At 36.1% G+C, this 16,218-nt stretch overlaps 1 protein-coding gene across 1 annotated transcript in view; it reads left to right on the forward strand.

The window, feature by feature from the left end:
• Positions 1 to 16,218, forward strand: part of DNAH11 (dynein axonemal heavy chain 11) — a 100,776-nt gene that overhangs the window by 70,423 nt on the left and 14,135 nt on the right. Inside the window, 10 exon segments of the mRNA XM_050708440.1 lie at positions 625 to 762; positions 4,005 to 4,175; positions 6,877 to 7,061; positions 7,063 to 7,131; positions 7,475 to 7,512; positions 7,515 to 7,575; positions 9,347 to 9,366; positions 14,167 to 14,354; positions 15,684 to 15,768; positions 15,771 to 15,847. Coding sequence (XP_050564397.1) covers positions 625 to 762; positions 4,005 to 4,175; positions 6,877 to 7,061; positions 7,063 to 7,131; positions 7,475 to 7,512; positions 7,515 to 7,575; positions 9,347 to 9,366; positions 14,167 to 14,354; positions 15,684 to 15,768; positions 15,771 to 15,847 — 1,032 coding nt within the window.

Raw genomic sequence — 16,218 nt, forward strand, 5'->3', positions numbered from 1 at the left:
GAGCAGAGTGCATAAGGCCGTGGTTCAAGTCTGGATCGTCATCCAGGACATCTGCCTTCTTTCCTACCACTAGTAAAGCCATCCTGTCTGCCCACTAGCAAACTGCTGGATCTCCTTATGCCATCAGGCTCCATAAAAAATAATAATAATAATAATAATAATGTGTCTTCTTGCATTTTTTTTTCTCACTGGTACAATTTTAAATGACACAATGCACAGAGCATAGTTACAATGCCCTAGGACACTTGTACTGTATCTAGCACAATAAACTTGCAGTTCTGTCTGGGATCTCCAGATTCTACAATAATACAGATCATTGTCATCTAGCAGAAATATTTCCCTTCTTAAAATCATTTCCAAATGCCTAATCTACATCATTTAAATAAATATTTCTTAAGGGATTCTAGTGATGGTTTTGTTCTCCATTGTTTTTATTTATCTTGTGCCAGGAGTTGTAGAAAGAACAGAGTGCAATAAACCTTTCCTCAGAAGTTTGTATCCTTCAGACTTAAAGGTGCTATCTACTAGTATTGTCATTCATATGTTATTTGAAACAAAAACAAAACAACAAAAACAAAAAGCAACCTTAAGCTATAACATTTTACCCATCCTTTTTCAAAATAGATCCTGGGTGGCAATCTGTGCAAACTCACAGCTTCATCATTTGAGAAAGCAGTTGCAGAGAAAGTCCGATGTCAAGATGATGTCAACCAACCAAACAAAACTATTGAGCTGGCTGAAGTGTCGGTCAAGGGCCTTGAGGTAAGAAGATTTCCTGAATGTTCTAGGTAGTGTGAGTTTTGAAATATCTGAAGTGTTTTGTTAAACATGAAGTTAAATTTTGAGGATAGTGCATGGAAAAAAAATCTGGGGTGACAGGCGACAAGATGACCCTCATTAGAAATAATTTAAATGGAAGGAAAAAAAAAATAATAAAAATAAAATTCTGAGGAATAAAATGTGCTGCACCACACCTGAGAAATACTACTCTGCATTTCCTGTTAAAAACAAAAAACAAAACCCACAGGTATTACTGAATGGCTGATATTGGCGAGATTGCTAAGGAGAAATCTCGATAACTAAGTCACCACATTTATATACAACTGAGAACACATTGTGACAGCCTGGGCAGCCTCTAGTTAATGAGCAGAAAGACTGAATAATCCTCTAGGTCAGGATGGAGTTGCCCTGCATCTGCCCCCACTGCACTTTAGATTGTAAATAAGTACAAGGCACCAATCAGATATTTGCTGTTTGCTTTTGTTTTTTTTTTCCTTTTGCAGAAACCATTCATCTTTAAATAAGAATGAAATGCATTTGTGTTAAAATTATGCATATTTCAATGTGGTTATTACCTTTATTTGTAGACAAACATCATTAAAGCTAACACGTGCCTATTTAATGGTCACTAACCATTCAAGTCGGCCACAGCATTGCTGTGTATCCTCTCCAAAGTCTTTGCAGAAATTGTGCTGTCTTGATTCATCATCTAGAATTTTAACAATTCTTTTTTGATGGATAAATATAAATAACACTAAATTAAAATTACAAAGAATAACTACACTACTACATGAGTTTCCACAGCAGTCTGAATAATTTTTTCTTAAATGTTTTAACTTGGATTTCATAAGATTCCTGTGACTTTTCTTTCTGTGATCTTAGAAAGCATATTTTTGTTTCTGCAAATCTCTCAGCAGAATTTAGCAATTAAAAAGATTAAATCAGTTTGGAAGAAAAGCATTGTAGGAATATAGAACTAATAATAATAATAATAATAATATAATAAAAAGACATCCATTTTTTATACCTGATTCTAAAATGAGTATAGTTAGAAATTTAAAGCATGTGAATAATCTTTGTTTTGATAGAAAAAACAGTGAAGTCAGTGATGTGTAGTGTTGTTTTCTGCATATGAGAATTTCTGTTTGTCTCAAGATGCCTTAATCAGTCACTGTTGGCCTGACCCTGCAGGCCCTCAAAGCCTTTGGACACCCTGTGGAAGCCAATGGCTCTTGCCTATAGGTAGTCTCTGAGTCTTGGGTTTTGAATGTTTATGCGTGGTTAAAAGTTTTTCTCCAAGATGAGGTTTTATTAGCAATCTTATTGTGTAAGTTAAGGGGAAAAATATTTAAAAGGATTAATTGAGAATGTCACATCTTTTCTGCTGAGAATAAATTCTTTTTGACTAGAACAGGAGACAGTTAACTTCTGAAAAGCATCAAGACTGATGATTTTGTCTATATAGCATTGACCTGGAAGCTCAACCATTCAGACTAATAAATCAGGCAATTTATATTTAATCATTAACTAACTCCCGAGCTGAACAGCTGTTCAAAATTAGAAATGGGTCACCCCGGCCAGGATGACATTACAGGCAATCTATAATGCATTAGAATAAAATTACAGTGATTTTTAACTGTCTGGAAATTTATTACACTGCATGTTCCAACTCTTAAACCCTTGTTAGCCAATGTCACTAGTGATTTATGGTGCTTGGGCGGTATGGTAAAATTACTGAAGATTTAAATAGACAATCATTCTATGTTTAGTAAATCTTCAAATTTCAAAGCTATTTTGGAGAATGAGGTGGGTGCTCTTTATTGTTTATGACTTACCAGTCAGTGATAACAAGAAGAGAGAATGGATAAATCAAAAGCCTTCTTGTAAATTAATGGATTTATTGTCTTGTTGCATTCATTTAATGATTTAAAGAAGAATCCAATGACTTCTGTAGGAAAAATGGATGTCTAAAATACTTTAAAACAAAACCGCTACCTTACAAAGATTGTTGTTAGAGCTTTCAATAGGAGTAGCCCTTTACTTGTCATTTTCTGGGTATCTCTTTTGGACATAACTGGGGTTTAGGAAGTCCTCACATACTGAGTTCCTGCATTTTTACTGTGAAAAGTTTAAATGCTAATTCTTAAGCACTGAATTTTAAAGGTAATTCCATTTCTTTAGTGGATATTTTATATTCCCACTTTATACTAGAAGAGCTTGAATCTTCTGGTTAACCATTTTAGTAAATATTTCTGATTTTCTGAAAAACATAGATGGAATAAATATCAAGTTTAGCAGTTATTCTGTTTGGTTTTGTACACATAGAAATTTCTATTTTTTTTAATGAAAGAAACTATGGGGGATGCTTTCTATTCCATGGTTTTCACTGATTTTGATTAGATCATATAAAGGACTGGAAAAATACGTTTTGATTAGTCATCACTCTGAAAAATGAATGTCCCATAAAATAAAAGAGTCAGTCTCATTTATGCTTAAAGGTGGCCTGTTCTTCCTATGTATTTCTTTTAAGTATTTGACAATCATTCATTTTTTCTCTCACAAGTATAATTGGTATAGGTGCAAGTATCAGAAAGAAGGTAAAATTTGTGAATTTCAGATCATTACAGCTCTTAGCTCAGTAAAATTTCTGGAACTCATAGGTAAAACAAGCCAGACAAATAAGAGGAAAAAATATAGAAACTCTTTTTCTCTGCCCCATTCTTGGGGAAATAAATAAATAAATAAATAAAAGTATAAGCCACATCTTTGTTGATGTTGAAACAGCTTTAAACTTTTTTATTTTTTTTCCTAGTAGTCTTCTTTCCTTATGCTGATTTCTGAATCTGGCTGGAAATGATTGCACATTGCACAAAGCCCCACTGCCATGCTGTAGCTGCCAGCAGCATACCAGATGCTGCCAATATTGCAGTATGTCTGCTGTACTGTACCTGCCCTAAACAAAAGCACCAATTAGAGTGTGTGTGTGGGGGGGGAATGACATAAAATGCTTTTGATGAAGAGCTCCATCCTAATTTTTCAGATTCAAAGGGTTCAAATTGCCACCAGAAAGCACAGATTGTTTTCAGCCTTATGGCCTTAGGAAGTTTATCCCTCACTGGCAAAGTACATTTCCTATAGTGCTTTTGTTTATTTAACATGGAGATTAAATGTTCTGTCACTTCTAAGTTGTTCAGGAGCTGTCATTTTCTAATTTGGCTTTGCAGTTTGAAAATGTGCATTGGAGCCAATTTGTTGAAAACCTCAAAGCACAAAAGAAAACTTTATGTGGTGGTGTCATGTTAGCAGCAGCATGTGTGTCTTACTTTGGACCCTTCACAAAGCCATCTCTCCAGGAACTGATGGAACATTTCTGAATTCCCCTTCTAAAGCCACAAGTGGTAAATAAGTAAATAAATAAATGTACAAAATGTGAGTCTCCAGTGAAGGGTCTGGTTTCCTAAAGTCACTGTTTTTCACAAAAGTGAAATATTTTTATTGATTATTGACCATATTTAAAAGTGTCTATAAAATACCTATTGCAGTCTGTTTGTTTTCTAGTACATATATATTTTCCTCATTATTTTGAAGGGAATGGAAGAGAGAGGGGTAAGAAAAAGTAAGTTCCTTCCCTTTCCAATTCTCCATGTGAAATTCTGCTCTTTGTGACAATTGTGTAATAGCAAATGCGTGAATACTGATAGCAATGTAGAGATACCTATTCGGTTTAGCTTTTCAGCTCCAAGCAGTGCATGTATTGCATAATGCTCCTTTCTCCATACATGGAGGAAACCATGACAGTATTCAATAAATGCAGACCGGCTCTAACTCTTAGAGTTGTTTCTGCACATCTTTCTCACTTCTTGGCCTCTTAAATATATGCCTTGTACCTTATTTCACCAGCTGCTGCTGCTTCATCTCTCTTAACATTGCTCATATAGTATGGCTATAGCATAATGTGGTATGAGTAGCATGAAATTTCTTCAAATGCTTCTGTTTCTGTACACTCTGTACTAGGATGTTCTCATGTCACCATCTTCACAGCTCTGTCACTGTGTCTTCCTCACTAATCCTTCTTCATGAAGCTCTGGACATGTTCCTTTCCTCCTCGCTGCTCTAAGTGCTCCTGACTGGCTTGCTTCATATTTTGCATGTGCCATAAATCACAGTATTGTATCACAATCAATGCAGTTGATTCTCTCAAACATGTAAAGGGTGGAATGCTTTCCCCTATTTCAAGTCACAAAGTTAAGGCACACAAATGAGTTGATCTGCCTGAGGACGCTCTAGAAATACATATTTAAAGCCAAATCCAAGTTTCACAAGTTCAGCAGTCAGTGACATCTCTTTGCAGTTTTGTTTGTTTGTTTGTTTGTTTTTGCAAGAGTTTAACAATTTGTGTGAGGAAAAATGTCCTCTCTTTATTTGTTTTCACTAGTGGGGCCTTGGAAACAAACATCATTCTTCACTCTCTTAAGAATCTCCTCACATGGATGGAACACCTTTATAAATAAAAATAGTTCATACTCTTCGTATTTTTTAAGATGCTTTCACTGAAAAGTATTGAAATAAAATAACTCCTTTCAGATTTGATTGTTTTCCCAAAGGTGGGGAAGAGTGGTAAGGAAGAGAGAAAAGCATGTAGGAAGTGATGTTAAAAATAGATGATCATTAATAGTAATTTTTAGAAAGAATACCAACTAGTTCTGTGTCACAAAGTATCCGTTTTGTGCAGATGTAAGGACAGTAGATGTATCAGTATACTAAAATACATTTCTTGCATTGTGTCAAAATGTGTATTAGAAATTCTAATAACACTCCAATGCTAGGTTTTTCCACAAGGAAGTATTTCAGCTCATGGAGCTGAACGTAGTGCTTTCCTTGCAGTGCAGGAATAAGAGAAAGAACATTGTCAGTCTCTTGGTACATATAAATAAATTATATGCAGGGAATTAATATGTTAAATATTTGCAGGAATGTCTGTCTAGTGCCTTTGTGCTTGGATTTTCAGCAAGTTCATCAAACGTTAAGTTTATTTTGGACTCTGTGATTAGAATCAGGGTTTAGACAATTGTTTTCCTAGTATGCTAACTATGACATTTGTGCTACAGAAACTCCAATGGATATATTGTTCTATTATTATTAATGCTAATGTGCAAATTTGGCTCAATTTAAATAGAAGAAATAATTTTCTTTATTAAATAACCATCACATTTGCATGTTTTTTGATTTTAGGGTGCACTTTTAAGATAATCTCAAATCTACAAGCCAGTAATAAGGACTATACATGTCTAATGAGGAGGAAATTTTTTACAGGAGTATTTAAAACACCTCTGAATGGTGTTGAAGATAGACAAATATGGATTACGCTATACTTTCCTTTAATTTATGTTTTTAGAATTCAATCCAGAAATGAGAAATAGGGAAGCCTGGGATAATGTGGTGAAGGAATTGGTGAGTTTGTCCTTTATCTCAGTATGGAAAAATTAGGGGCTACCAGTAAAAACCAGTAATATGTTGGTATCCAGCAAGGGGGGCTGTCTGACTGCTTTAGTGTGCATGGAGCTCACAGCTTCCTTCTCAGTGAGTAGACACTCACATGAGGGCTGCTGCTGGTGCTACACAGGGCTGCCTCTGCCCTCTCTTATAAGTTTTGAAGTTGACCTCGTTAACACATAGCTGCGCTGTATTAATAAGATCCCAGGGGAATCCTCTTTTTAATTTTTGTGCTACTAAATACATATTTATATACCAGAAATACCTGCTCAAGAGCATACTTGAGCAAGAAATTTGCAATATCAGAATCTAGATACACTGAAATTTATGATGTATGGGTTTACTTTATCAAATATATTTTATAAATTAAATGTCTTAAATGAAAACACATCTTTTAAAACCCAAGATAAATAAAATAAACTGATTCTCATCACATTTCCTAGTACGTTATTTTGCATCTGATAGTCTACGGAGGTCCTCCTTACTTTCCTGCCTAGAAAATCTTAATTTATATCAGTCTAGCTCTGTCTTGTGTGTTGCACTGAGTCATGCCTTGCTGCTTGGTAACCTGACTGGTTTATTATATTTCACTCTGCTTCAAAGGTTCCTGTTCCTGTGATGGAGGGCCTGGACCCAATTGCCACATTGATGGATGATGCTACGACTACAACATGGAGTAACAAGGGACTGCCTGCTGATCGGATGTCAGCAGAAAATGCCACCATTCTAACACACTGCAAGTGCTGTTTTGTTATGATAGATCCCCAGCAACAGGGAATTAAATAGATAGACTAAATACAGAGCTGACCTTAACGTCATACATGTAGGACAGAAAGGGTATGTGCATGCTGAAGGATCGTCTTTTGCATTCACTAACCCGAAGTTCCTCTAAGTTTTGTAAGGGATTGATGCATCTTGGAATGTGTTTACTTGAAGACTTGAGATATTACAACACTGCAGCTTATTTATCCATAATATCATTTTCTATTTGAAACAGTACATTTTTCATTTGAAATGACATAAATGTATTGAACTCAAAGATATAGAACTCTTAACAACTGAGAAAGTCTTTCCAAACAGTTTTGTATGGTTTAACCAAGCTCTTTCAGAAAAGCTTCTTCAATTCTATTATAGATGTCTTTCTATAAGCATCACTTATCTAATATTTGATATATTTTTTTTCATGGTAAGTTTTCTGAAGACCTTTGTCTTGTGGAGAGATTATACTAATCAAAACCATGGTGATTTTATTGATCCCATGCCTGATCTCCTGATTGGAAGGCATACAGTTAAAAAGGGAAGGTAAATATAGCTTGAGTAATCAGAATTTTTCCATGATGACTGGATCTACAATGCTTTGATTTTCGACTTTTTGCTTACTGTTTCATAACACTTCATGCAGTTATTTATTCCTTTTAAAAATGCTATGCTTTAAAACTGTTGATGAGTAAATATTAAAATGTTAGTATCTGCATCTGATTAGATAACAAAATTATTTTCTCAATTCTCAAATTGGACTAGAAATACAATATAGACATGCATGAGAGTTTTCTCAACCCAAATTGAAAATGTTAACTTTTTTTTTTTTTGAGTATAAAGGTATTTTCTTTTCTTCTGAGCCAAAATATAATAAATGTTTCTTGACTTCCATTTTAGGCATCTATAGAAAATGGGAAAGTATTGGATTTTCAAGTATAGGATTTTCAAGCTGGAATATCGGCTTAAGGAAACCATACCTCCACTTTGCAGTGTGTTGCCATAGCTTTTTGTTGGGCCAACCCATGAAACAAACCAAGGAACTGGTTTAAAAATAAATAAATAAAATAAAAGGCTGATGAGGCAAAACTGATGTGCTACAACATGGGGCAGAGATGAGCAGCCAGTTTTTGGTTGGTATGATGGCCAATGCCCTGAGTGTCAAACCAATCCAGTTGACAGTGTCCTCAAATCCTTTGAGACAGACATAGTGGTGGTGGTAATGTCTCTTCAGCTTTACCTAGAAACCTACTCTGTTGTCAACAAAAGTCACATGCCCCGTTTCTTATGCAATGTCTGAGGACAGAGCCTGTCCCAAACTCTCACTCCTGATGGCAGCAACACAGCCCTGTGAGCTCCAACCCAGAGGTCTGGAGGTGGGTATTCAAGTGGAAGATACATGTTCGAACCAGGTAACACACAACTCAGTTTATTGCGTCTTCCCTCTCTGAAATTGCTGTGGCAGGAGTGTAGATGGTACCAGATAAGCAGTCAGACATCGTATTTTGTCCTTTTCAGGGGTTGGCTGCGAATCCCATCTGTTGTCAAAATGTTTAGAGAACATCATCAAAAATATTTCCTGTGATCTAGTTAAGGTACCTCTAGATACATTTTCAGGGATGATAATAGGAGAAGTAATTGAGTTTGTACTCAAGCACTTGGTGCAAGAGCATTTTAGTCTGTACTCTCTTCCATCACTTTTCATGAAAGCTTCCAGTGTTGAGTCTCCAATGCAGCTGTCAGCCTAAAGAATAATGTTGATTTTTGGTAGCATGAGAGTAAACCTGATAAACCTCATTAAATACCTCATCTGGTGAACTGAAATGTTATGTTAGTTTCTCCACTCAAATGTGGATTTATTTTTAAGACTTAAAGTATTCTTCTGCTCTATTCCTGTTTTCAAATAACATATTCATGAACTAGATCTTTCAAGTTTGAGAATATGATGCTTATTCTAATAAAAAATCAGAGGTAGCCCTGAAGCACTCCTGGATCATTCTCAAATGTTACTCAAAGAGCATTTAGACTACTTGCACAGATTGATTTTTCAAAGAGAAAATATGAAAGATATATTAAATAAAACTGGTTTCTAGTTTTGGAGAAATTACTCGAGCTTTTCTCCCTCCTCCTCCCTCCAGAATTTCAGGCTTTGATGTTCACACAGTAAATTTAAGTAACAGCTCGCGTCTCTGTGAATGTTTGAAGCTCCTGGAGGATACACTCTTACCCTGCAGTGTCCTCTTGAAATGATTCTTTATTGTTGCCTTTCTATGTAATGGCAATAGTATTTGAAGTACTTCAATGTAAGACCATACAGGTTCATTTTTAGAATCTCCAGTGAAGACATTCTACTGAAAATTAGAATTATACTGGTCTGAAAGAGAGATGAGAGTCAGATTGCAAGGTATAACAAGGCTTAAGTCACAAGACAGATGGATGTAAGAGAGATGAGAGTCAGATTGCAAGGTATAACAAGGCTTAAGTCACAAGACAGATGGATGTAAAACAGTAGAAAAAAAGTTGGACTGAAGAGGACGGGGGGCCCAGCAATAGAAATCTGCATTTACTCAGCAGAGGTTTCCATGTAGCACAGCAGACCAGTACACACTCACACAAGCATGAAGCTGTTGTGATACAAATATAAGTTCTTTGTGTGAATATTTTAGCAACATTACGTGACCTAATGTTCCATTGCTCACTGAAGATGTAGCAGGTCTCCTCTGTGGGGCAATAGTAATATATACACCCCTTTATTACCAAATAAACAGTTTTCCTCATTCTGGATTAATTTCTGTTATTTGTTTATCTTAGTAGTTATGTCAGGCACTTTGGATTTTTTTTTCTTCCTAATAAAGAAGGACTAGAAAGGTATTTGTGATAGATATGGTGCAGTCCAGCAGTTGAAGTTCATTAATAATTGGAATGTTGCAGAGTATGAAGTAATGAATACTAATTACTCCTTTCATGTCTGACAGCACCCCGTGGACCAATACATCAGCCCAGACTTTAATTTGGTTCTAGTAATGGTTTCATCAATAGTACATTAATTCTATGTTTGAAAAGATATACAGTTGAACCTGACCCACACAGTAGATACCACTGTCATAAAATGGCCACATACTGACAACAACTGGATAATTACAAATAATTAAATCCACTGAGCTTCAGACAATCCTAATTTTAAGTAAAATATATCTTATCATATTAATCGACAGAAAGCATAGCTAGGGAGATTTATCAACTTGTACTCCTTCCAAAGCAAATTTACTGGCCTGCATATTAGAGAACTTGCTGATCTGTGAAGCAACTTCATAAAATTATATTCCTCCCCACATTGTTTACCAAGATTGTTCTTGCGTCAGACACTTGATATTCTGTAACATCAGCTTCTGGTATTGTTTTTGAATGAAACCTGCAAAAGGGATTGTGAGCTTCAGAGAACTTCAGATATATGTATGAATTTACATTTTTCTCAAAAGTTGGGTGATTATAGTGTGAACTTCAGTTACTTGTTATCTCTGCAAATCAGACTTTTTACTTGAGTGCTTTAGTTAAGAGTTAGAAGCCTAAGAAGCTTTAGGTGTTGGAGCTTGAGTATTTTAGTTTAGTTCAGGTTTCTGGACCTGCAAACCTGCTCAGTGGGTCTTAATATATATTAGACTGTGACCTGATGTTGACAATGGCTAAAAATTGCTAAGATTATTATTAAAATAATTTAGTATATTTTCTGAGAGGATGGAGAAAAGACAAAAGTGAATAAAATAATTTCAAAAACTATCTGTTGTGGTACGTGTTTGTATGTAACCATGAAAGGCATGGGGTGGGGGGGTGGAAATTAGGTCTTACTTAATAGCAAGGTATCCAAAAGTGATTCAGAATGCACATACTGAGATCTAATGGAGCAGATAAATCAAGGCATGGAAGTAAACAGGTGCCAATTCAGTACAGATTTTTTGGCACTAACCTGCTAGTTCAGAAAGAGAAGTGATGCTATTGAATAGGTTTGGTCTGGACAGACCAAAGAGTGTTATCTCCGTAATTTATCTCTGCAATTCCTATGCCATCTCCCCAGAACCACTGTTTTGGAGATAACTGGATGTAGGCATTTAACTGTATAGATCAATATCATTTTGACTCATATGGGAGAGGGTAGAGGAATAAATTTGTTGTTCATAAGACCCTGTATGCACCATATGAACTGTTATACCCACTCATCTATTCTGCACCTTCACAAAGTGGTAGTCATGTTTCTTCAGTTGAAAGATTAGGTTATTCAGGGTTATTTAGGATGTATTGAAATTTGATTTATGTGCCAATGTAGCTTGTATTAACAAGTTTCCATTCTTATGAGGCATGACTATTATTCATGCACACACACAGCAAGACAATTCCTTTGGTTTCTCCACAGGGATAGCTTTCCTTGCCTTGAACGTCTCGCCAGCTGTGCAACTTTAAGGCAGCATTTTCCAACTGAACTAGTTTGACCAACTTACACAGTTTGCCTACTGAGATTGCCTAGTAACAGCTCCATTCTGCACTTGTTTTCACCTGATTTATTCAACTGCTTTCTCTACGTTACTTGTTGGAGTTTGAAAGTCTTTTCCAGAAGCTTTTAATTTTAAGCAGCAGGAAGTGAAAGAAGGCTCCTTTGGAAAATGTGTTTATCCCTCTTTCTTCAAACAGAAAAATATTGTTTCCCTTTCCTTTTCTGTCCAAGAATTTATCACTTCTTTTCATTCTTGCTGAGCTCATACAAAACATTTATTTATAGGAAGCTATCCTAGTTTTTGCCATTTAGAGTCACAGCATGTTTTGGAGAACATCCACCCTGAAAGGTACTCTTTTTAATTTTGAGTGCATGAAAATGTTTGCTAAGAAAAATGTTTGCATAAACTCAAGCCGTTTGATGAAAAGAGGTCATGTTTGTATGCTGAAGATTTTTTTCATCTTCATCAGATGCTCTTTTTGAAAGTCCTAGGCATTGTTTCCTTAGGCAGTAGGTGACAAGGGAAAACCAGTTCTTTGTGCCGGTAACTCAGATTTTGGCAGACTCATTCCTAGACTTCTCACAGATGAGAGTTTGGTGCGTGTGTAAGCTTCTGCAATATATTCACTCTTAATATTTGTTTTTGCTAAAACTCAGTTATTCCTTAAAATTTACACAGGATTTTAAAAGTGCTTTGGAAACCCCTTTCAAATCTCTTAATCCATTTTTTCAAGATCTATGAGTATTTTGGCAGGAAAACACTAGCAGATAAGAATTTCTCTTTAATTTACTTTGCATGTTCTTAAATAACAGAGAGATACTTTGTTTTTTCCTAACTAGAATGGTACATTAATTCAGTTCATTCTAGCAGCCTCTGCTGGTGGAATAGGAGATTAAGAAGAAAAATTTACTAAAGACAAAATCTACTTTGGGTTATTTCTTTGGAGTAAATTTTTTGCTATGTCTTCTATCAAGGGCTTCCATAAATAGTGCCTATACCTGCTGCATTTCTTCAGAAACCAGAGTCAACCTTTAAATGGATGCATTTCATTTAAAAAAATGAAGCAGTTGTTTAAATAGTTGTTGCTTATACTCCTTGAACCATGTGAGAACAATAACAAAACATTTATTTTTCCCAGATCTGTAATTAACAAAACCTAGAATAGCAGCAGTAATAAAACCAACTGAGTCATTATGTAGTTTTCACCTTTCATAGATGATAATCACAGAACTTGGTAATTTATCGGTCCTGTGAACTGAGAACCCATAAAGTAAGTACTCGAATCCAGAACTTGAAAGCTTATTATATCACTACATAGACCTTCTGGAAGGTAGTATGACTGTCTTAGTAAAGTTTTTCCACTGGCAAAGCAAACTGAAAGTCACCTTTTGTCAGATCTCTGCTTCTGTCTTTTGCCTTTGTGTGTGTGTGTGTTGAAGGTGCAGCAAAATTGCTCTGTGTCAAGCTCTAGTGTATCATTCTCTACAGCTGTAGCCAATTTACAAAGGTATGAAGGGACCACAGTGTTGGAATTGAAATCCAAGTTGCAGAACTGAACAGTGAATTCAGCTCTATCTAAGGAAGGCTGAATTACCTGAAGGACAAAACTGTTTGGCTGAATGTGTCTGGCTGAATGTGGCTATTATGCAAGCACAAGACAGGAATGCTCATCTCCAGTAGTTTGAATTGAATTAGTATACAGTGTGCACACATCCAATGTTGTCTTGTAGAGTCATGGGTTTCCTAGGACCAGTCGCATTAAGTTATTCTTAGGAATTCACCTGCAGTGTATCGTAAGTGACTGCCTTTTCACCCTGGTCCTTGGTGAAATGCAGAAGTGCTTTCAGCACACCATTTTATTTAGCCTATGTCTTCTGGCTAAGGGGATGTCAGAACCAGACAAGAATGTTGACAGTTGAAATATATGCCCCTGACTCTGGCAGTGCACTGTGATATCCTAAAAAGTAAGCAATGTGTAAGTTTGTACAGAGAATTGCTTTATTCATGTACTGATGTGACTTTCATGAGTTGTGTTTTAATATTAAGTATCTGTAGTACTGCAATCACTTTAAAAATTGATTGGGCTTAATGTGAACTTGAGTTTTATGAAATTAGTTTCCATCTACTTGCATTCTATTGCATAAATGCTCTACAGACTTCTTTAAAAAAAAAAAAAAAAAAGATATTTGGAACTCCTTTCTTGGAAGAAAATATTCAAAGCAGCCATCGCTGTACAGAATAAATAAATAAATAAATAAAACTGTATTTAAAGAAACAATTGTAAGAACTAACATCTATTTGATAAAGAATTGTTTGAAAGCTCTCTTAAGCTTGTCATAAGCAATAAAGATAGAAGTTTACCCCTAAGCCACAGACTCTTCAGCACAGCAGTGAATAATCTACCAGTGTCTACTGTATGTGGAAAGGAAGCTATGCCAACTAGGAAACGCTGTATGTATTTTTCATATAGTTTTGGTGTGCTCAGTCATCATCATTTTGTTCCTTAAGGTGCAGGCATATAAAGTTTGGTTTGTATCCACTTCTTGTGCTGCCAAGATCACACAATGCTCATCTTTTTGTAATTAGGATATTTATGATTTTTTCCCATTCTTGTGCATTTTATTCTTTCTCCAATATAACCAAATTGAAGAAAAAGAATGTGAATTCTACAGGAATTTCTGTCTCATCTTTCACACTAAGTTGGCTAACTCTCACTACAAGCCAGAACTGCAGGCTCAGACCACTCTCATTAATCTCACTATCACTAGGGATGGGCTGGAAGAACAGTAGCTGGCTGTGTTGCTCGGTGCTGAAAGGCCAGACTTGGAAAATCGTAAGGTAAAGACTATCTTTTGATCTGTCCGTTGCTCCTTTTGAGATTGTAAGGCTAACTTTAATATGCCTGTTTGAATCTGCTGTACAGTAATTGCTAGTAACCCACATATTAGAAAGATTTTAAGGGTCAGATACCACAAAGTGTAGAAAGTGTTTCTATAGATTTGCTCAAATTGGTGCTCCAAGAGGGCTGTGCTAGACCTAAAGTTTTCCTAGAAATTAAATGTATTGTGATCTTGTTCCCCCACTTCTTTCTACTGCTCAGTTTGCTCTGTGCATTGCAATTATTTTACAGTACAGTATTAAAGCCTTGTACAGTGCTTTGTGCTTTAGTGATATTCAGCCAATAAATGCAAATAAAACTTCATGCCAGTCCATAAGAGGATATGATGGCATTTGGTTAGGACCTGGGGTACTTGGTTAATAAACTATAATTTATTCCTACAGAGATGCAGTTCTGTGGTTCTTGCAGTCATAGCCAATGTATGGTACTTTATGAACAGAAATACTTTTATATATGATTATAAAGAGGACCTTGAGCAGACTGGTCTAAAAAATGGAAAAAGTACTTAAGGGTATGAAATGAGTAGTAAGAATGCTTCCTATTTCTCTGTCCAGTTAGCTCTTACACTTCACAAACTTCATCGGCGAAGATTAGCTGCATCTCTTTGAGGTACTCCTGCTTTATGCAAGGGCAAGCTGGGTCAGAGAGCTTAATTACCCCTTGAAGAATGAAAGCAATATACTTGGGAACACAGTGTGAAAACAACTTTCCATTTTCTTCTGCATCTGCCCATTGCTCCACATGTGGTTGTACACTTCCAACACCTACATCATATAGGTTTTTTTAGTGTAAGGGTCAGATTCTGATGGAGAACTCCCAACAAGACTGGTCAAACTCTTGCAGTGTCAGAGGGCCCGTCCAGCAGAGCAGACTGACCATACTTCCCCACCCTACTTGCTCCCCTAGTGGGGTTCTCCAGCTTCATGCTATTCTTGGTTTCTCAACTGCCACGTAGATTACCACTCACCTTCTCTGGCAAGATCCCAATCCTTTTGTGTAGTCTGAGGAGGAAGGAAGTTAGGAGAGAACTGAAGTTCTAGTCCATGGTGAATGTGGTCTCCTCCTTGACCATGATCTTGACATTCTTGCTTTGGGTGTCCCAGAACTTTAATTCTAATGTACTAGGACAGAAGATGAACTACCTCCTTCAGAAATTAAATTAAATCATCTGGTGCGATTAAATAAAAATAGCTCACAAATGCTATAAACCAGCATTTTTACTGCTATTTTTTATTGTTTGAGTACAGAGTTTTCATTCTCTCTGCTAGTCAGTGCTGGTCAAGCAGCAGAACTGCTTCAAGATTGAGCTCAAGCAGCTGGAGAGGGACATGCTGCTCAGTCTGTCAGCTGCCAGGAAAGTTTCTTAGATGACAGTAAAATTGTAGAAAAACTCTAATCAGCAAAGTCAGTTGCAACAGAAATACAGTGCAACGTAATAATGGTTGAACTGGTTTTAACAGCTTGAAGTCACTTGGAAAATGTGTATTATTAATTATTTTTAGTGAAATAGGTCTATGAACTAGAAACTGTCAAACTCCTGTCTGTCCAGCAAGTGCTGTCCACCCACGTATTCACAGTTTCCTATTTATGGTATGTAGCTGCCACACAATTATTTTATTTTCCTTTTGATTTAGGTGCTTGAGTTAGTACTTGTAAGAGAAATACCAGCAAGAAATGTGAATAAATGTATTCATATGTGATTTCCATGTTTTTACTAGTGAACAGGCACATTGCTGTGGAGAAGTTATTCCCTAATGTTTGTCCAAGCAGAAGCCTGCTTACCCTAAATATTTGCTGCTGTCT

The sequence above is a fragment of the Cygnus atratus genome, chromosome 2, assembly GCF_013377495.2.
Source record: "Cygnus atratus isolate AKBS03 ecotype Queensland, Australia chromosome 2, CAtr_DNAZoo_HiC_assembly, whole genome shotgun sequence".
Lineage (NCBI taxonomy): Eukaryota > Metazoa > Chordata > Aves > Anseriformes > Anatidae > Cygnus > Cygnus atratus.